This window comes from Pteropus alecto, unplaced genomic scaffold (assembly GCF_000325575.1).
Source record: "Pteropus alecto unplaced genomic scaffold, ASM32557v1 scaffold155, whole genome shotgun sequence".
In the NCBI taxonomy this organism is placed as follows: Eukaryota; Metazoa; Chordata; class Mammalia; order Chiroptera; family Pteropodidae; genus Pteropus; species Pteropus alecto.
This window is the reverse complement of record NW_006438113.1, coordinates 8,172,453-8,194,902: the sequence shown is the minus strand read 5'-3', so window position 1 is coordinate 8,194,902 and position 22,450 is coordinate 8,172,453. Positions and strand designations below refer to the sequence as shown.

Genomic DNA, 22,450 nt, shown 5'->3' with positions numbered 1-22,450 from the left:
GGTCACTGGCCTACTGAAAATGACTAACCCCTCCCTATCGGTGATCTTGGCGCTTGGCAGAGTTGGAGTGATTACCTAAGGGTGATTTCAGTCAAGAATCCCATCAGCATAAAGAGATGGATGGGGAACTGTCAGATCTAGTGGCTGAATGAGAAGCCTGAGCTTCCCTCTGGGCTGCGCTCCCCTGGGTGTTAATGACATCCCTCCCAATGGCAGGTAACAGAACGCACGCTTCCGCCCCTATGCACACAGGGGCTCAGCAAGAGAAGGGCAGGCACTTTTACTCAAAGCTTCAGGTTTAGAGGGGGCTTCTTCCAGTTGTAACAGTTTGCGTTTATGTGAAACTGACTTCCAACAATAGCTGTGCTCCCCAAAAGAAAAAAGTCTGCCTTTGGGAGGTGAAAACAGTTTGACTTCATAATATAAGGCTTTCAAAGAGTCATTAATTTAAAAGAATTAACATTTTTTGAGATACAAAATAACTTAATAAGTCATCAGGCAAGAGAATCAGAGGTGGCTTTTGTAAGGGGAAAGTGGAGAGAAATCAATAGATCTGAATTTGTTGTTTATGAAGAGATGTGGGTCAAACTTCCAGCCTTGTCCCCAAGATGTTTCTCTGGTGTTTGCTGAGGAAGCACTGCCATCTTGTGGCTCACTGGGGTTACTGCAGACAGAATGAAAACGTACCAAAGCCCCCACAGCAATGAATACAAATACCCTTGAGCTGAAAAACGTAGGATAATAGTGTGAACATTACTCACTATTTGGAATAAGTTTGGGATAAAAGGGTTGGAAACCTAGATAATTGTGCAGTTGCCTCTTCCACTCCATTCTACAGCTGCGCTGAAGTTTCTCAATAGTGAGAAACAGTTCAGGTAATAAAATGACTTAGAGAAGGGCTTCCAGGAAAGCCAGAGCTGAAGCATCTGTCTCCAAGGATACTTACCAAATGGATGAACCCGGCTGCTGTTAGCCACGTGCTGATAAATATGGAGAGCAGATTCACCAGCTTGATGGAATTACTGTGTAAAAGAGACAACAAGCAAAATCTCGAGTTAAAAAAGAAGTCCCAGTTAGGGCTGCCCCCCAGAGTGACAGTGCCCCTGTAGGTGACAGGCAGCCCACCTCTAACTGCCTGGTGTCTTCTCCGACCCAGAAGGAAATGCCAGGTAGGTGGCATACGCAGGTCAGGCTACAGCCTATGGGAAGATTACATGGAGGCTACTGAAATCGGTCTCCAAATTAACCCCTCCAACCGTGTCAAAGCTTTTAAAACTTAACTTTTATTTTGAAAATCTTTAAATCTTCAGAAATATTGAAAGAACAGTATAATAAACACTGTATGACCTTCACCTAGATTGACAAAGTAATATTTTGCCATATCCTGTACTTTATTCTTTTTTTTCTATTTTTTTTTTTTTTTGGCTGAACCATTTGCGAGTACATTGTACACATCATGACACAACCCCCTAAATACATCAGTGTTTAATACCTAAGAAAGACATTGTGCAACACAATCACAATACAATTGTCATGTCTAATAAAGTTAACATGAATTCTGTAACATCATTTAATACACACTCCTCACTTAAATTTCTCCAGTTTCTCTGAAATTACGTTTATTGATATTTTCATTTTTCACCCGGATCCATGAACTAATCAAGGTTTACACACTGCATTTAGTTATGATGTTGCTTTAAACCAGGGGTCAGAAAACTTTCTGTAAAGGGACAGTTAGTAAATAATTTAGGCTTTTTAACAGTTCCTATTACAACTACTCGGTCTGCCACTGTGGCATAAAAAGCAGCCTTAGACAACACATAAAGGAATGGGTGTAGCTGTGTGCCAATAAATTTTTTTTACAAAATAGGTAGTGGGCTAGATTAGCCCATGAGCTACATAGTTTGACAACCCCTGCTTGCTTCTCCTTTAACCTACAATATACTTCCTTTTTGGTTTGTTTTTAATCATGTTTAATTTCTTTGCACACAGGTCAGGTGTCTTATAGAATGTGCCATATTCTGGATTTGTCTGATTGTTCCCCCATGATTAGATCTTATTTAAGTTTTGTTAAGGCTACCTGCCTAGAATGGCATCATATCAGTTACACTAGGTCCAGTCACTTAGTTACAGTAGGAATGCCAGATCTCGCCACAGAAAGGCGCCCACAACCATTTGAATTAATCTGTCATCTGTACAGTGAGACTCTGAGACCATATGACTATCCTGTTCCCCAGCAATCTTATACCTAATCACCTCAGCCTCCACCGGCATTTCTTAAGAAGATCCATTGGAATTCACTAAATTTTAAGTTCCCTGAGAGCAGAGGCCTTGTCTGTCTGGATGCCGGGAGCAGGGAGTCCCTGGCACATAGTAGGGCCTCTACGAATATGTGCTGAGTGAACTGGTCTCTCCCTCTTCTCACTAATCTTCACCTTGCTCACTCCCACTGGGGTGTAGCTCCTTGAATACTGTTAGCAGGTCACTTCTCTGTCCAAAGGCTCCCTGTTGACTAAAATGCTATGTCCAAACTCTCTCCTGCCATCTGCAACACCCTCTGAAGTTCCAGGCTCTCCTACCGCTATTCTTCTACATAAACTCTTAGAATATTCACCACAGCCAAACTGACTTACTATGTCTTTGTTTATGCTATTACTCAGTTGGAAAGCCCTTCCCATCTCTCAGAATCTTTCCCTTTCTTCAAAGCCTAGTTCAATCCCCACCTCCCCCTAAAATACAGAGTGACTCCTCTTGGCTCTTACCTCCAGCCACTCATTGGTAATTGATCTCCCTGTCTGAAGACATCTTTTCAAATGTTGTTTTAGATTGATATTTCACTCTTATGTTCCTAACTGCATCTTGCAGAAAAGAACTCTATTTTCTACCTCTTTCTGTTTCCCCATAGTGGCCTACCACCACCCACAGGGTGGTTCAGCCCATCATTCTTGATTGGTTGATCTCTGCCTCCTCCCACCTCTTTGTCAAGGGGAACCAATAACTTAAATTCTAAGAGTTTAAGATCATAGTAATAGCAATGGCTAACACTTTTATTATGCACATCACCATTCTAAGTGCTTCACTTATATTAACTCATCTAATCTTTATAACGACTCTAAGAGGTCATCCAGACATTAAGAAATTGACCCAGGTTCACACAGTAAACAGCAGAGTTGAAATCTGAACCCCGGCGGTCTGGCTCCAGAGCGTACCTTCTTAGCCACTACCCTGGAGCCCATCAGAAAGTCTTCCTTGATTGCTAAAGCAAAGCTGTGCCTTCCCCGACACTCCGTGTATAAAATACGAGAAAGGACAGAAAGTCCTTCACCAAGGAGGAGAGAAACTATCTGGACATATTGATTAACTTCTTGAACTGCCACGAAAAAGAATGGAAAGGAAAAATGCTGATGACGACATCCTTACTGGGACCACCACGTGGAGGAATGCAGGATCAGGCTGCAGTCTGTGGGGTCCCTGGGGTGAAGGAGGAACCCTGCAGTGGAGGTCAGGGCCATTGGTCTCAGGACAGGCATGATGCTGGAGCCCAGCTTTCCTTTTTCTTTAATTTTTGTTATTTTATGTAAATAAGCAGAGAAACCCATGGTCTTACTTTTCCAGAGTTGGTTCTGGTAGTTCAGGAAAAGAATATGCAGCTATTTTCTGAGACCATATTTCAAACGACTGATCTTTTGAAATGTGTACAACAAGTTCCTTCTTATTCATTCAAAAACAGACTAGAAAAACAACGAAGATGTCCATTCTGTCTTTCTTTGTCATTTCTAGAGTTGCCAGATTATAATAACGGCTTCTAATTATTGCCAACATTGATTGAGGCCTTATTATGTGCTGGGCACTATACTGAGTTCTTCATTTTCTTCAGACTTTTACCATTTACTGTTTGATATAGGTACTATCATTGTTCCCACAAACCAAATAAGGAAGCTGAAGATTAGTGAGCTTATACAGCTTGCCTGAGGTAACATGGTTGGTAAGTGGGGGAGTCAATATTCAAATTCAGGACTTTCTGACCCAAAGCTTGCTGACCTAACTAATTTGGAGAGGCAGTACAGACTGCCTCTGTTTCTATGACTCCTCAGTTTGCGCTGCATCTCTTTCTCCTGTGGATGAGCTGGGTGTCAACCAAAGCCCCACCCACGCACCCCGTCCCTCTACCTGGGTGGCCTGAGAGGAACTCCCAGCTCTACAGAGCTATGGGGTAGGGCCTATCAGAGAATCTCTCTCCTTCTGAGAATTGGTATAAAAAACATAAGCCTGGAGCTCTCTACAGGGCCATCTGCCTCAAGAAAACCTATCTGAGAACGAAGCCCAAAAGAGATGAGCAGAAAGGCAGAATCCTGACCAGAGAATCTGAACTCCTGAATCAGACGTGCCTCATTCTCTCTTGGAACCCCAGTCACGCCAAGGCTAATTCAAAGTGGACTCCGTCACTTGCAATTAAAAGCCATTTGCTGATAACAGAAGGGGTTGATATCCAAAATGCTCTCAGAGAACCCAAAATTGATCAGGCCTATAATGTCCCTGTCTGAGGAAAGAGGGCGGATCCTGTGCCTCCCACTATTGTACTAACCAGTGTGGTTAGTTCCGTGGCTCTGAAAGTTCTGGTGGTGAATCTAGCACAGATCTGCCAAATCCTGGCTTTTGTCCCCTTTTTCAGAAAATACTATGGGTCATACTACCACCCCCTCACTTCTAAGTAGTTTCTATAGCTGTGAACGGAGATCACCAACTAGCCAAAAGAATGTTTAAAATCGTCCATCTAAGCCTCTCCTTAGAGCTGAGAGATACTGTAACTCTAGCCTTTCTATTCCATAGAGAAGCCGGCCAGCCCCACAGGCTTACTCCTTGGCCTTCCAGAGTTTTCTCTCTCTGGAAGAATACTCCCTCCTCAATCACAGATTGGCAGAGTGGTGATAAGGTAAATAGATGTAAGGCATCCACACAATGAGCCATGTCAGGTGAAGCAGCCCTAGCGACTGATGAGCTGATGCTGATGCAGCTAGATCACCACCGCGTCCTGTCCCTGGCCAGTTTCTCCATGGGGAGCCAAGACAGAGCAGAACTCTCCCCTGCCTCTGCCTCGTAAGCCCTCTGCAGTGAGCTCTAACGATGGAGAGTGAGAAACCGATGAGGAACGAGTAGCCACTCGCAACGAGAAAGATCTCAGGGAAGCATGAATTGTTCATTTTCGCAGAGGATAAGTGACTCACTTAGAAACTCCTAGATCCTTGAGGCTGAACAAATAACCACGTGGAACTCTCTTGAGACACTGAAAGTATTGGAGTCTCTGAGCCTCTTGGTGCTTTGGAGAAATGACCTAAATATGGTGATTATTAATCTCTAAATGATTGTCACAGTGATATTAATAGTGCTTAAGAGAGCTCTCGCTGTGCACAGAACACTTAATCATTGTTTCTGAAAGAGTCTACATTCGGCTCTGAAATCTGATTATTATTATGACATCAGCATCATTACAGATCCCTAGTCTTAAGAATTTGTTTTCTAAATTAAACTCTATGACCAGGCAATCATCTAAAAGCTCTGTAGAAAAGAAGCAAGATTAACTCTTGGTGGACGTCCTCTGTTCTCTGAAAATCAAACCTCACCAGCCTGCACGGAGCTCCTCGGAAGGAGGGCGGGGCTTGCAGGGATAAGACTGTGTACCCTGCACAGCAAAAAAGGCCAGTGGGTCTAGTCACAGATTTCACAGCCAAATCTCATAGTTCTCAGCAGCCATTAGTGGGTACAGTCAATCATCCACGGGCAAGTGCAGGGGACCTTCCTGTTCTTGTAGATCAGAGACCTTTTCCATTGACACCAGGAGAGAGTGAGTCTGTCTCCATAGATACTGGAGAATGAGTCTGGTTCCTTCTGCGATTAGAGCTGTCAGGGGCCATCTTTGCCCTCAGTATATTTAACAAGATGTGTTTTAGTTAACAGTAAAAATGTCATCCACTTTCTACACAAAAAACACAAATCTGTCCTTGTTCTGCCTGTCCACTAGCTTCCTCTTTGTTCCTGGCTGAGGGTGCAGCCAGGCACCAATGGCCTTATTTTGTTGTATTGTTACCTTTGCTGTACAGATGTGGAATATCTACCCTCGAAAGTCAACTGGACTGTACCACGGTGAGATGGATGGTCTGAATTAGAAGACATGGAGTAAAGCAAAATCGAGTTCTGTCAATTCCACCACTTAAATATCTCTAGATCCCTCTTATTCTGCTCTCCCTGACTTGCACTACCTAAGGCCATTCCCTAACGTTCTTTCCCCCAGACTGGTCTCATGCTCTATGGTCTTAGATGCTTCAAACCCTCTCTCTATACAATTGGTAGAATAGTGAATCTTTCTGAAATGTAAATCTGATCATGTTCTTCTTTTGCTTAAGATCCTTTGACAGCTCTCTCTTGCTGTCTGCATCAAATCCATGACATCTAAGAGTCTTCATAATGTGGCCTCTACCTGCATGGCCCTTTGCAGTCTATATATCAAATACTCTTTTTAAAAATTTTAACCTTGAAGCCATTTCTGAGGCTATATATGTATTTCAGTGATTTTAGTTCTCAAAATGTGTTTTTTAGGTAAATGATGGTATGTACGTATCACGGAATGCTTTGAGGTAAGTAAAAGTGATATATGATAGGATATTTGTAATGTTACCTCGACCATTGGTATTGTTGGGAAATTTTACTTTATCTTTTATGGTTTTCTCTATTGTCAAGATATTTACAATGAGCATATTGTACTTTAATAATTAGAGCAAACACTAAGGCAGTTTTCATTTTTTTAAAAATCACTAGTGGATCCATGGTGTGTGTGTGTGTGTGTGTGTGTGTGTGTGTGTGTGTGTGTGTGTGTGTTCTATCTTTAGACATTTCCTCAAATGCAGTAGAGTAAGTTCCTGTTCTGGCCCCACCATGTACATAACTGTCCCATGGGAAGTTATTCAAATGCACTGAGATGAGCTTTCCTTATCTGTTAATACCTATATTACACGGTTGTGGAGGTTTTTTTTGGTAGATGTGTGAGTATTAAATAAAATAACTTGTTTGTTTTGTTACAAATTTAAGGGTATATTTTTAAATATTAAAAAGTTGCTGTTCTGCCCTACTTTCTTCTATCTGTTGTCTTTCCCACACTTTTCAGTCAGCTTTTTGTAGGCACTGCTCTTGGCTGTGGAGAAAGTGGCAGGGAGCACCAATGAGAGGACAGAACCATCTTAGAAGAAAGACTTTTTTACTCCAAGTACATGATTAAGGCCTTGAAATTCTGGCTTTCGTTTGCAAGAGGTAGGCCCAGGAGTGAGGCATGTTTTTCATGCAGTCATCATTTGACCACAGTCAAGGCAGCCTGGACTCAAACTGCCCAGCAGACCTGGAGAATCATCGGAAATTTTTAAGAAGTGATAGTTATTTTGAGCCACTGAGATTCAGGGTCACTCATCACTGAGCAAAAGATAACAGATAGGAGACTTCTTTTTTTCTTAATACACAATTTGCTCCATAAAGTCTGCAGCACTATTGGCAAATTAATTTTTGACACATGGTTTTGTTTTTATTTTACCTTTAAAATTACATTGTGTAAATGTTTGTTGTTGATGTATAGGACGCGATAGATTTTCGGACATTGAAACTTGCTAAATCTGTTATATCTAACAATTTGTCTAGGTTTTCTTGGGTTTTCTCTAGCAAGTCATTATTTGGAATATGATCCATGTTTTAATCATCAATATCTACCACATTAAATGAGGTGTAGAATGACAGCCTTTAAACAGAGCTGCTTATTTTGTTCTGACTATAGAACTAGTGTCTTCTCACCTACGAGCCTGCTCGCCAGCCTTCAGGGCAACTGAGAAACTGTCAAAAGCTTAGACAATGACACAGAGTCTCCGATTGTTCCCTTCAGCATGCTGTTTTCAGGACACAAAGCATTTTAGGCCCTTCTGTTGACCAGCAGTTTGGGGAACGGCCCTGATACTGTCTCATAACTCTTTCATCTATGTTTTTCTCTGTCATCTGTTCGTTCTGGTTTCCTTTCACTGCTTCCTTAATTCTGTCTCTCTCTCTGTCTCTCTCCCTTCTCCCTGCTCCCCGCCACCCCCACCCCACCTCATTACTTTTCCCTGCCCTATTTATTCCAGCTCTTGGCCAAGCAAGCCACCAAAAGAACAGAAAATGAAACCACAATTTCAAATCACATTTGCAATGTCCCCATCCCTACCTAATGCAACAGATTTGTGGGGATTGACCCCCAGAGAAAACCAGACAAAATCTCTCTAAAGATGATTATGGGGTTCCACCCACCCTCCTGGAAGATCAACATGAAAGCAGCAGGGTACAGAGAAGTCACCAGAAAATCGCTCAAAGTCCAAAGCCCTATAAAAACCAAGGCTTTCATTTCTCTGTGGGATTTGCACTTGGGGGTGAACAGAAAGAAGCAAGCAGCCAGGCACCTGGAGAGAGAATGGGCTCACGAAGTTGTCCTAAACCCTCTAGAGCTCTTACAATCCAATGCAGTTTTAATCTGCGCCTGGCGATATAGCCTTTGCCTGCCCTTCTCATCTCTGCTTTCTTTTTTCCCACCACAGAACCTCCAGTCACCAGGAACACAGAATTACTCAAAGTTTCCCCAAAGGCCATGTTCTCTCACCTGTGAGCTTTCTGCAGGTTCCTTGATTGGAAGTCAGCCCACCGTCCCTATATCTCACATGCCCAATCTCTAACTCCACCAGGATGACACCTAGTTTTTTACGAGGCTTACCTGAGACACCCCTTTGCCTTGAAGTGATCGTTGACTGCCCCACACTCATGCTAAGCCCAGCTTAATTACTGTCCTCTGTGCCTCACGCCCCTGGCTATACTTGTATGTCAGTACCTACTGCACTGTCGGCCAGGCGGGCTCTCCCTCCCCCCAGTGAGATCTCTGACAGCAGAACTCTAACCTCACCCCACCTCACTGATGGCACAAACGGGTGCTCACTTCAGGCTTGCTGAATTGACTCAATTACCTGGTTGTGACCAGAAGCAAGAGGAACTGGGACAACCTGAGTTGTGGGGTTGTGATGACAAGCACCTTCTGACAGTAGAGAAAATTTAATTCAGTGGGAAGTGAGATTCTGGGAAATGCTGCTTTGGGTTCAGGGTGGCAGACCCCCAGCAGCCTGCCACCCCAGGACCCCTCCCTGGGGCCGCGGTCTCCCGATTTATAGAGTCGGCCTTTTCCCTTGCAGCCTGCTTCAGCTCTCTGCCCTCTGCACTGGGAAAAAGAAGCACCCATGAGTGTAGAGTTATCAGGTAGACTGTTCACCAGGGATGCTAGTGCTGTTTCCCTCAGCCAAAGGAGAGGAATCTTTTCCAAGGAATGGGAAATCGAAGGCTCTCTTGGTAAAAGTCCAGAAAAAGAGATTTTATTCAGATGGCTCATCATTCTCAAGACCAGAAAGGAGCCCTGTGGAATACATGGAAGGCAAGAACACAGTTCTCATCATGTCACTCCTCCAAGTAATGGCACCTTTTTAAACCCTGGTGTCAGAGAATTAAAACTCCCAAATTTATTAGGGAAACACAAAACAAGGAGAGAGAGGCACGGAGGCACTATGCCATGTTAGAGAGTGTGGATGGTTCCACATGACACCATCCCCAAAAGAAAAAAATGAGTGTCCCTTAAATACAGCCCCTGTGATTGTCACTGGGTATTCACTGATTCTGCCCTAAAACATACAGTCTACTGGAGTAAATACGATATAGGTAAACATGGGGATTGCTAGCTTTATTGATAATTTTAATTTCAAGAGTCATAAGAGTCCATTGTATAGAGGAGCCATAAAAAGGTAGAATCAAGGTCATTGGCACTCAGAGGAGTTATGAAGATGAACAATATTCACTCTATATCAATGATATTATGTACTATTAAATAGAGGACTGATAAATTCTGGCCCAGGATAATGAAAGTATAGGCTGGTGGGATATAATATAGATTTCTATGGCATTAGATGCTCACTTTCTATTTAACTGGGCTAACAGAAAGTGAATTTACCTCACATCCACATAGATGAATAGTTAGGGAGGAAAAACCAATTTGGACGTAACCAAAAATAAACAGACAAAAAACACTAAGACCCAAAGAGGAAGCCCTCTAGCCTGTGGTCTTATTTGTTGGACGTGACAGATTCAGGAATCTGAGTGCCAGCCTCAGTTACTGAGAAAACAGTGCTGAATCCAAGGCCCCCAAAATGCAGGCACGTTAATTATAAATCACAAAATAGAGGTACCCCGTTTTTAATTATTGATCAAATACGTTAAGAGGAAATGGAACATTAGCAGTGAGCTTCTTTAGGTATAATTTCCTACAAGAGAAATTTACCACCTATACTTATTCTCCATTAGAGCTCGTCTAACTTCTTTTATTAGTTTATTCATCAAGACAGCCCTGGGTTAAGGCCAGCTCCGCAAACCCACAGGTCATCAGGAAAGGGGTTTCTGGGGGAATTTTCCTCCTGGTCCAGATCATAACACGGCTAACAGAAGTAGTCGTGGTGCATTTGGCAGGAGGTTTTTAGGTATTCCCCAAAAGGCAATTCATAGAGCAAGCCCCAGGGGCTACACTGGCTATAAAATGAACATCTAAAATGTACTTTGAAATGAAATGATTTTCTGTTTGCCGTGTGAGGTTTGTGATTGCCTCTCAAAAAGCATTGCTTCTATTGCTTTTACGGCCAGGTTCAATTTCTTATTTAGTGATATAATAAAGGGGCGATTTAGAACTGGGAGCAAGGACTTCCGAATCAATGAACAGATGTATCCCTCATCGGCTGCGTGGCTCTCCCCAGTCACCTACGGCTGGTTACCTGATTTCCGAGCAACCCCGCACCATCTCCCAAACAGGGGACACAGGCACAGCTGCTCCTTTTTCTTTACCGTAGAGTCCCCAGCCCTGCCGAAGAGAGCGACCCAAACCCTTCTCCAGGCCTTCTCCCAATCTTAGGTTACATCAATCTTTCTGTGAATAACAGACTTTAACTTTATTGCGACGGAAGCAAAACACACTTGATATTTACAACTTGGCACTGGGGACCAAAATGAAGGGAAAACAAAAATAAAATGGGAGAAAGAACATCTTACCTTGTTTTAAGAATATTCAGAAACTGCAAAATTTCTGAAAACTGGATCAGTCTGAGAGCTCTTAAAAATCTCAAACCTGGAAAGACAAATGAAACAGATGCATTATTTTCAGCGTGCAGTTTTAATGTTCACGCTCTGCTGTGTGATTTACAGCTGCCAGGGTCGAAAGCAGATGAAGTTCTTGTAGAAGATTAAACCATCGCTACCTTGGACATAGTCCTTCATTCTGATTCTTGACTGGTTTAATTTCAGCTGGTAAACTGACTTTCTCATTAAAGGGTCCCGTTTGGAGCCACTGTGGAGGAAGGTCTGCAGGGGAGAGCTCAGTTTAATGAGGGTTCTCATGTGTGTATCTCTGATATAAAGCACTGTTTCTAAGTTACCTAATCGGGAGGATTTTGTCTCTGAAAATTACTGGGCATAGCTGAGGGTAACCCTTGCGCTAAGAGCAGATTAGGAACAAATCGGATAACCTTATGTCTTTGATAGATTTTTTAAAATCTTTAACTTCAGTCCTGATAAAATGAAGAGTACAGCCCACGGCGTTGGTTTTTTTCTAAGATCTCACACTCAATAACTTCAGGATTCAAAACTAATATAATTGCCGTTTTACTAAGTGTCAAGACAAATGTTTCTCCTTTCTAAACAGCAACTCTCGTCTACCCTGCTACCCTGAACAAGCCCGATCTTGTCTGATCTCAGAAGCTAAGCGGGGTCGGGCCTGGTTAGTACTTGGATGGGAGACCACCTAGGAAGACCAAGTGTTGTAGGTGTAAAAAATAAAAAATAAAAAAAATAAGTGATTGTAAGCTGACAAGGTCCTTGCAACCTGTGAGGTCAGCCAAGGGTTGCCTCACCTAAAAATAAATAAATAAATAGCAACCTTTCTTCAAAGAAGAGCTAGTGTTTCTTTGGTAGCAGAAGAGGGAAGGAGATGGGGAAAAATACAATTAAGAATTAAAGAAAATTCAAGTTATTGCTGTTTTTTAATAGCTAAGGGTGAATATATATTTCTGTCGAGTTCACATTTATGAGTCAAAAACATTCTGAGTCACTCATGAGGTTTTAACACTTGGCTGTAGTACAAGAGGATTGTTTACAAAATACTGATTATCACAACTTTGAGACACTTTCAATATCATACCCTTTTCCCAAAGGGATTTTCTTTTACAGACTTTGCAAAAGCATTTTATTAAGTGCCTCCACATGCCATGAGCGGTGCTGAGTACCAGGTAGGCTAAGTTGTTGACAGGCAGCCCAAAGCCAATGGTGAGACTTTATTCTACCCCCACTGCCTCCACCCCCAACCTCCCCAAACCGCCCCCCCATAAGTGAGGCAGTAAGGGGAGTGTCTAATGCGCAGTGGGGGGAAGAAGCGGTGGTGATTCACTAGATACCCCAAGATGAATCAAGGAAAAGACACAGACCACACGTTTCTCCCTATACAACTCCACAATGAACCCAGTGAGATTACTCCTTGTTCAAGCACAAGGTAAGAAGGAAACACTCAAAGTCGTGGAGGTGAGGGGCTCCCACTGCTCAAGAGGGAGAAGGGTAATGGCTCAGAAGGAAAACTCTTCGTTTGAATAGGGTTTACCCTCACAAACAGAAGATTTCTTTTAGAAAAAATTCACCTTCTATTCTAAATGATATTTATGTTACTTTTATTAAATAAGAAAGTGCAGAGATGAGAAAGGATGTTGATGAAATGAAAAGGCTCAGGGGCCAAACACACAGTCCTAACCAAACTGATGAAAGGCTGACTTAACACTGACGAAAACCGAACTTGATACAGAGCACAAAATTGAGAAGTCATTTCAGAAAACAGAAAGTAAGGAAATGAGTGGAAAATATAGATGAAGCTTAAGTAAATAGAAATGGAGTGAAGAGAACAGAGATGCAACCCATGAATAAAATGAGTTCCAAAGGGAAGTTCAGACAAGATCATAAGTATGGCCAGGGCATAACAGGAATGAACTTTCTAGATATGAAAAAATGACTCGAGGTTAAAAGGTAAAATGGATGAACAGCTCTTAGAGACCAATGTCGAGAAGTATATGACTTTTTTTCCTTTAAATCTCAAGCATTAAAATGAAAAAAATAAAGTATCAGGGTAGGGAGAGGGTTACTATTAATGTATCTAAGATCACATTATGTAATAGTAAGTTTTAAATGACAATCAGGCAACAGCAAGAATCTGCATACCTAGTCAAGAGTTGTTCAACAGTAAAGGCAACAAAAAATATTTTCAAATATCCAAGGTCTCAGAAAACATGTTTGCACAAAAACATGTTCAAAGAAGTTTGCAAGCCTTTTTCAGTCAGAACAAGCAGCAGGAGCGAGAAGGTGTGTTTTTAATAAATTCTACTATTGGTGCTAAGCATCCAGTACAACTTAGAGGGCTGTTGTCACTCCAACACCACCGTCACATGCTACTGGGAGATAAAATAATAAATTGAGAAACTTGAGGTAGAGAAGGACGAACAACACTGAAACCAGTCAAGAGCATATGTCATGTATTATTTAGGAATATATTAGCCACTAATGGTTTCATCCTGAAAATCTTGTGTCTGAATGTAAATGTACTTTTTTTTTTTTTTCCATTTATGGGAACAAAAATAGAACACAAATGACCCAACTGGATTTCTTTCTTTTCTGGAGAAACGGTGGTCCGAAGCATATATCTTTCAGCCCACAGTTCACAACAGTCTTCCAAATGCTTACTGCCCTAGACCCTTTATGGTCTATTCTCAGCACAGCAGCCAGAATGAGCCTATTAAAAGGTAAAATGGACCACGCCATTTCTCTGCTCAAAACCCTCCAATGCCCTCCCACTTTGCAGAGAGTAAAAGTCAAAGTCCTTCAAAGACCCAAAGCAAGGGCACCTCCATTTCCTTTTGGCCTCCTCCTTCTCCTCATATTACTTTCCCTCCAATCTGCTTATCTTCCTCACTGATCCTTGACTGTGCAGCCATGTTCCACCTCAGGGCCTTTGTACATGCTGTTCTGTCTGAAACACTCTTGCCCAGATGACTACATAAGGCACCCTTCATCACCCTCAGGTGTTTACTCAATGTCACTATCTCAGTGAGACCTTCCCTGGTTACTCTATCCCAAACTGCAACTCTCTCCTCCCCCTCCCCCATCTCTATTTCTCTTGTCTGCTTTTCTTTCCTCTTCAGTATAAAGCACATGCATCTTATTTATGTAATTAGCTTTCTGTCTACTTAGCTACAACATGCATCAGCTCTATGAGGGGAGGGACTGAAGCCTGCTTTGTTCACAGCCACATATTTCATATGCCTAAAATAGTTTCTGGCACTCAATAAACACTTGCCTGAATCAAATAAATGGAGCAGATTGAGAAACAGCTGATGCTCTTAGGAAATATAAAGCAGGCAAACCAGGGAAGAGCCCTAACCACTGGTCACTCTGCTGCACCCAGAGAGGGCTCAGAGGAGTACGGACAGCAACTCAGATTACATAATGAAGGCCGAGAAAAGGGGAAAGTAGGATAGGCAATGACTAAGTAACAAATTATTCATCTTCTCTGATGTTTAGCACTATGTTCTTATTATTTATTCCACATATAATTTAAAATCTCTGAAGCAAAATGACTTTCGAGGGAAATAGAAAATGGCTATTACAGAGTTATGAATGAAATTGTGTATACCAAAAAACATGACTTATACCCTCCCAAAGGTACCAGGTCCAGATGGTTTTATGAGTGAGTTCTTTAAAGTATCAAGAAATAGTAAACTTCTCTAATCTTTGATTCTATAGTCAAGTAATGAAAATGGACTTTTATCTCTATTTCTATACTCTGTTGGTTTAGAAAGCTGGCATTAGCTAGACACAGGTAGCCCATATTTTTTTTTTTTAAAAAAGGCATACTCATTACACTAATGACTAACTAGAAGAATCTTAAATAAAATACTAGCATATCATATCTGAGACTATATTAAATGAATGACACTCAGGAGCTATAGTGGAAGTTGTGAGGTGCAGCCCAGATCCCTTCTTAGAGGATCTTTATTCATCCTCAGCTCCTGAAAAGTGTCCTTGCCCAAGGTTACACCCCTGCCAGTGGTAGCCCCCACCGCTGGCAGATGTGGGGACAAAGGCCTGCTACCTTGTTTGGATTCAGGACAACTCTGAAGGACCATCAAGCTGCAGAGCTCCCTTTGGGATGGGCTGAAGCCTCTGGTACAGCGGGACCTCTCCACCCTGTCCTTTTTCCTCTTTTCCTCACAGATGTGATCATTAAAATCTACCCTGGAGACTGTATACGAGACAATTAAGTGTCCTGATAATATATGTGGACACATTGGAGGTACTCAACAAATGGTAATTTTATCATATGAAGCTATAGGATTAAAACAGCATAGAATCATATACGACCACACAGAAAAGTCAACAAGACAAACAGAAAGCCCAGAAACACACAAGATACACACACATACACACACACACACACACACACACACACACACTCAGTATATAATGTTATTGCTATTTCAAATTATTGGTTAATTGATGATGTTGACAATTATATAAATCTATTTTTATTGATTGTCCATTGTTTCTAATTACTTCCTGCATGCCAAAACCTTTAATACTTATCTAATTTAATCCATGCAACAGAAGAAAATAGCTAAGATCAACAGACTAGAGTGCCCTGCACACAGTTTGTAAGCAACAGAGCCAGGTCTCAACCCAAATTTGTCTAACTCCACAAAACCCAGCTTGTAATCACTGCCCTGGCACATACTTTGTCCAGTCAAATTTCAAATATCAAATACTTTCAACTCAAGTAAGCACTTTAAACAATGTGATTCTCTTGCCAAACCCTCCTCACAATTAACATTTGCATTTGCAAATGCCCTTTTGCCAGCATCCCCACAGGACTTAGTATTCAGACAAAGAAAAGAAGATAAGGAGGGAAGGAGGAGGAAAGAAGGGAAGGAAGAAGGGAGGGATTTTAAGAGTCCCAATTTGGTAGACCCCAATTCCAAACGGGAGCTCATTGCTGTTTTATTTTGCTTTTCTATGTTAATAAATGAAGTTATTTTTTAATATAATTATTAGTTACTCTATTTTCTTCTTCAAAGAGCTTTAGAGTGGCCTTTGCTAGTTTACCTGAGCTCTTTTATAATGAGGATATTGTAGGTTATATATTATCTCCCACAGGTTAGCATTCTTCTTTTAATTTTGCTTAAGGTTTTTTTTTTTCCTAAGTCTAAAATTTTGCTTAAGATGGTTTTATTTTTCAAATTCTAAAGTTTATTATATGGTCACATATATCAGCCTTTCCATCATCGCATCTTGGTTTTAATATTCAAAAATGACCACCTCCAACATAAAAACAGATTTTTAAAACAATGCATCTCCATTTCCTCTTGTACTTCTATGGCAGTGGTTCTGAATCTAGGCTGCACATTTAAATCACCTGGGAAGTTTAAAGAATTATTAATACCTGGCTCACTTCCTCCTCTCACATTCTGACTCAACGAGCCTGGGGTATAGCCAGGTAGAGGAAGTGTTAAAGCTCTGAGGTGATTCTAATGAACCTTTAAAGTTGAAATGCATTGCAGACTTTTTCTGTATAAATGGGCAGATAGTACACATTTTAGGTTCTGTCACAACTATGCACTCTGCTGCAAAGGACATGTAAGAGAATGGGCATGGATGCATCCCAGTAAAATTTTATTCAAATAACTAGACTGTGGGGCCTAGTTTGCTATACGTGCTTTAGAAATCTGCTATTCAAACTCCATGGGCACATGAACCACCTGAGATTTGTTAACATTCAGATTATGGCTCAGTGGGTCTGCGATGGGGCCTGACATTGAATTTTCAACTGGCTCCAAAATTTGGTAAATACTCTTGGTCAGACACCACACTTGGAAAATACATGGCAGCAGGGCAGTGGTTCCTAGACTTTGCTCCCATTACAATCACCTGGGGATTTTAAGACAATACCGATGCCTCCCGCCCCCAGATGTTCTGGTCTGGGGTCCAACCTAGGCATCAGGATTTTTTATAGCTCCCCAGATGATTCCAATGTGCAGCCAAGCTGATTTAGGATATCAATGAGAGCTGCTGATTTAGGATATCTTTTCTTTTCTTCCTTTAACCTCTAACTTGTTAATCCATCTTGATGTATTAATCTATTACAGTTAATTATGTGTCAAAGGGACCAAGTGCTAATTTTTTCTCAGTTAGCAAATTTCTCTCTATCTGAGTAATCGTTTGTGTAATCTAACTGGCTCTTTACTTTTATTAAATTAATTTTAAAGAACATGCTAACTATAAGTTGGAATAAGTCAATAATATGAGAGATTATTTATAACATAGTGCAGTCAGCTTAAGATTTTAGGGAAAAAGTAGTCTTAACAACACTAGGAGAAAAATGATTTCTATTTTAGTATTTATAATTGATAAAAAGTTCCAAATCATTTTATGGGGGTAAGTAATAACAACAATAAAGCAAATAAAGAAAATAAGATAAAGTACTGGCAGGTCCAATAAAGAAGCAAATAGAAAAAAAAAAAGTCATGCACAATTATATACTAATAAAACTTGAAAAACTCAGTGAGTGGGGACAACTTTCACAAAAACGTAAACTTTGAAAGTTGACACACACAAAAATGAAAACCATTTAAAAATAATTGAAATATACATTGAAAAATGTATTAATAGCTTCCCCTCAAAGACTTTGCACTCATATAATTTATTAAATTCTTTAAAACATTTAAATTTTACTGAAATGCCAAACTACCATAATACAAAAAGAAAAGATGGAAAGCTACTATACTTGTCTTATGAAATACACGTAAACCTGGTACTAAAAACTGACTCTCAAAACCAAAAGGAAAATAATCTCACTAAGATTAGAAATGTTAAAATTCTACATAAAATGCTAATACATTTAATTCATCAGTGGATTAAAATAATGATCTAGAGCATCTGGTTAAACATGGCAGATTGAACAGAATGGTTATCTCTGACTCTTCTCAAAACCTCCCTAAAGCAATAGTAGAGGGGGAAAAATACAGTAAGATCCCTCAAGGACAAAAAGAATAGAAGAGGAACCTCCCGCACATAAGAGAAAACAACATGCTGGTAAATGGAAAGTGTATATTCTGTTGGAAATTAACTCGGCAGAGCTGCGAAACCAAACTTCACATTTGTACAACATATACAGTAAAAACATATATATCTACATATATAGATATCTATATATGTAGATATATATATATATATTTCCATAATAATAACAACCGAATATCAAAAATGCCCTCGGTCAATAAATTTTGATGAGGAATTCCACAAAGACTAAGGTCGATAGGGGTGGTGGGGTGAAGAGATCATAATAAAGAAGAAAACAAACGTCCAAAAGGTGAAATGAGGTGACTGGCACTGAAAAGAGGGAGGCTGGGAGAGTGACTAACAGATTGAGGTGCCTAATAAGATCACCCAGTACATGGCAGTAAGTATGGGCATTTTAGTTGGTCAAGCAGTATCCTAAATAACAGGTAAATCCTAAAAGAAAGAGGTTGTCTCTGCAGCTGTAAGACAAGCTTTTGGACCAAAATGCACTATTGAACATCCCAGCACTCCTCAGATAAGCAAAGACAGCAATCATATACAGGCTAACAGAAAATCTCAAATTCGAAGAAGAGCACAAAATCAAAATCACTGAATACCTGAGGCAAGTCAAGCTTCTTTTGAAGGCAGGCACATGTTCTATCAAACTAACCCTTGAGGATACCACATTAATAAAGCAACAACTTTAGAAAAAGTTTAATTGAAAAACATAAAGAATTTGTGAGAAAATATGTCAACTCAACAAAAATCAACTAGATATCTTAGAATTTAAAATTTTGAACATCTAAACTTTAAAAGGCCAACTAAACAGAAGAATGGGTATAGCCACACACAAACTAGAGGGTTGGACCATCAGAGAGTTCTTCATACAAAGGGACAGAGGGATGGAAAGTACAAAAGAAACATTAAGAGACATGGAAGAGAGGTATAGAGTTTTCAGTATTTATATAATCGAGTTTCCAGAAGGAGGAAATAAAGGCAATAGAAAGCAGGAAAAATTCAAAACAATATAAGAAAGTTTCCCAGAACAGAAGGATAACCTGAATCTTTGGACTGGAAGGTCTGTTAAGTGCCCGGCAAGTTTAAATTTAAAAGACCCGCATTTATGCATATTGTGGTGACATTTCAGAACATGAATGTGAAGATATAAACCCCTCAAAGCAGTAAGAATAAAATGGTTGTCATAATTCTCCTGGCTGCACTGAATGAAAGAAAATAAAGGATGAATAACTTCATAATTCTCAGGAGAAATTATTTTGAACCAAGAACATATACTAAGCTATCTGGAAAAAATAAATAAATCCAAAAGGACATGAGATACAAGAAACAAAGCAGGAAAAGAATAAAATAACTGATTAGTTTACGTGTTCAATGAATATTATAAAAATAATAAATATTAGCCATGATCTGAATTAAAATCTCTAGATGGTACTACATAGAAGATGAACGTATGAAGGAGAGAAAGCAATGGAGGTATGAAAGGTGTACTAAAGTTCTTCTCTTGCTTCAGGGTAAGATACTATAAATTATAGATACTAACAGAAAAATTTCAATTTAAGTATGTGTATCAAGAACTTAAGAATATATTTGGAATTGTAAATTCCATATTCAAGGTGGGAAGGAGACGAACAAAAGAAAATGATCACACGACTAAAGGAAAAGAATTATGAAAAATGAAACCAAAAAAATCATATTAATTAGAAAAGACTACTGCCACAGCAAAAAGAGCCCAATATACTAGTAATCGTAATAAAACTGAATGGGTTAAATTCATCTATTAAAAGACAAAGACCCTCAGATAGCAATAACACATTCTAGATACATGCTGTTCATAAGAGATACAGTAAAAACAAAACAGAAAGTTAGAAATGAAAGGCTAAAAAATATCTACCAAATATTTAGCAAAAAAAAAAAAAAAAGGAAGGAAGCTAACGAAGCAATAATCATTCAAATAAAGTATCGGCTAGTATGAAAATTTATCAAAGAAATAAAGAGCATACTTCATATATTGATAAGAGAGACAATCCACCAAGAATATGTAACAATGAAAACACTTTATATACCTAAGAATATAGCTTTGAGATATCTATAGAATAAAATCTGACAAGAATGCATCAAACAACAAAAAATTTACAATGCCACATCAGTGTGGGAGACATTAATGTTAATTTTCCAGAAACTAGACCAAAAATAAGCATATATAGAATAATTGCATAACATTTAATTCCTTGGGATATATTCGTAGATATCTATCTGAATAGATGGGCGGATGGTCACATACACATATTACTCAATAAGCTAGGAACACACACTTAATAACTACTATTGAACAGTCACAAAAACTGGCCATGTATTAGGCCACAAAGAAATTTCACTATATTCCAACATGAAGAAATAACATAGGCCATATTTACCACAAAACAATAGACTAAGGAAATCAAAATAGAATAGGTAAAATAGACTATATTGCACAGAGAAGAATTTACTATGTAATAAAGAAGTCACCACAAATCAAAAGGGAGAAGAGCATTATGCAATAATGATGAAACGATTGGTTAACAATGGGATCAATTTAAACAGTCGCCTCATACCATAATTGAAATTAAATTGAGATGAATTAAAATTAAATATTAGTAATATATCATAAAAAACTGAAGAAAATGTAATTATATATTTATTAGCCCACTGAAGAAAAGAAGAATTTCTAAACTCAGATGTAAAAGGAATCATACAAACTTTTAAATATCAGATCAGCCACCATAAAAATATAAAAGTTCTATGTCAAAAAAGTAATGAAGATAATAACCTACTAGAAAAATAATTTAATCAAATATGATATAATTAGGATAGATTATTTGTAATGTCAAAAACATGTATGTAAAATACTGTGTCACTGGTTCACAGATAGGCAAAAAATCATAAACAGGCACATCATTAAATAGGAAATATAACTAGTAAACCACCATTAGAAATGAGTATACTCGACTAAAATAAAAGGAATGCAAAATAAAAATTATAGTAACATCGCGTTTGTTCTACTTAACTAACAATATATTTGAGTTTTGCTTACTAGAGATGACTGTAATGAAATAGTCTTGTAATTTGATGGTAGAATTGTAAATTGATACAGCATTTTTAGAAAGTTATTCTACATTATGAATTAAATTAATTCTATTTCTAGGAATATAACATAAGAAAATATAACAAAATATGAAAGAATGCGACAATAATAAAGGTGTTCATTGCAAAATTATTCATTAAACAAGAAAAGAAGAAAGCAACTTAATATCTATAACTAGGTTTTAAATATAGTCCATCTTCTCTATGGGATATCATATGAATTTGAAAAATAATGTAACAAAGAGAAAATGCTTATGATAGAGTGTTCAGTTCAAGAAATATGGTATAGAAAGTGAAATGATGGTTATCAGAGGCTGAGAGTATGGGAAAGGAGAGTTATTTAATGGGTAGAGTTTCAGATTTGCAAGATGAAAACGTTCTAGAGATGTGTTTTCACAACGATGCAAATACACCTAACGCCACTAAACTATACACTTAAAAATGGTTAAGATGGAAAATTCCAAGTTGTAGTTTTTTACTACAACACAAAAAAAAGTACTGAAAACGCTGAAAAGAAAAAAAAATTGTATATAAAGTACATGTTTTCTCTGATAAAACTAAGAAAAATGCAAGTATATGAAAAATAAAAACTAGAAGAAAAGCATAAAATGTTAAAAATGGTTGTGTTACAGAGACAGGATTTTGAGATTTCTTTAATTTTCTCGAGTTTTTTCAACTTTCTATAATATTTACATTAAAATTTCTATTTTTATTCGTAATTTTTGCTTGCTGCTATTACAGTCAGGACTGAGTGTGGGTCTTCTGGCTCTGAGCCTTGTACTCATATCAAAGATTCAGTAACCTCAGGCCAGAGGCTCCGGGTGGGGAAGACCCCAGCCACTTCTGTACCTTCAGAGGGTCAAAGTTGGCACCTAGAACCTGAATAATCAGGTTAGAGGCATCCTGAGAACCAGTACCATGGGATTTTAGCATTGGCCAACTAGACAGGTTAAGAGGTTGGGGACCTCTTTTTCAGACGGAAGCAGAATTGCCGTACGGACAGAGATTGAGGGATACACAGGTAAAAGATAGATCATTTGCTGCTCAGGGTTCCCATTATCCTAGGACAGAAAGGACTCAGGACATT

The 22,450-nt window shown here is 39.2% G+C and overlaps 1 protein-coding gene across 5 annotated transcripts in view; it reads right to left on the bottom strand.

Annotated features, from left to right (window-relative positions):
• The window catches only part of KCNMA1 (potassium calcium-activated channel subfamily M alpha 1), a 686,137-nt gene that overhangs the window by 220,893 nt on the left and 442,794 nt on the right, over nt 1-22,450 (bottom strand). For all 5 annotated transcript variants that reach the window (XM_025049379.1, XM_025049381.1, XM_025049380.1 and 2 more), the window contains exons 6-7: nt 11,134-11,209; nt 947-1,022 (exon numbers count right to left, since the gene is read on the bottom strand). In XM_025049379.1, coding sequence (XP_024905147.1) covers nt 947-1,022; nt 11,134-11,209 — 152 coding nt within the window. The remainder of the gene's footprint in view (nt 1-946; nt 1,023-11,133; nt 11,210-22,450) is intronic.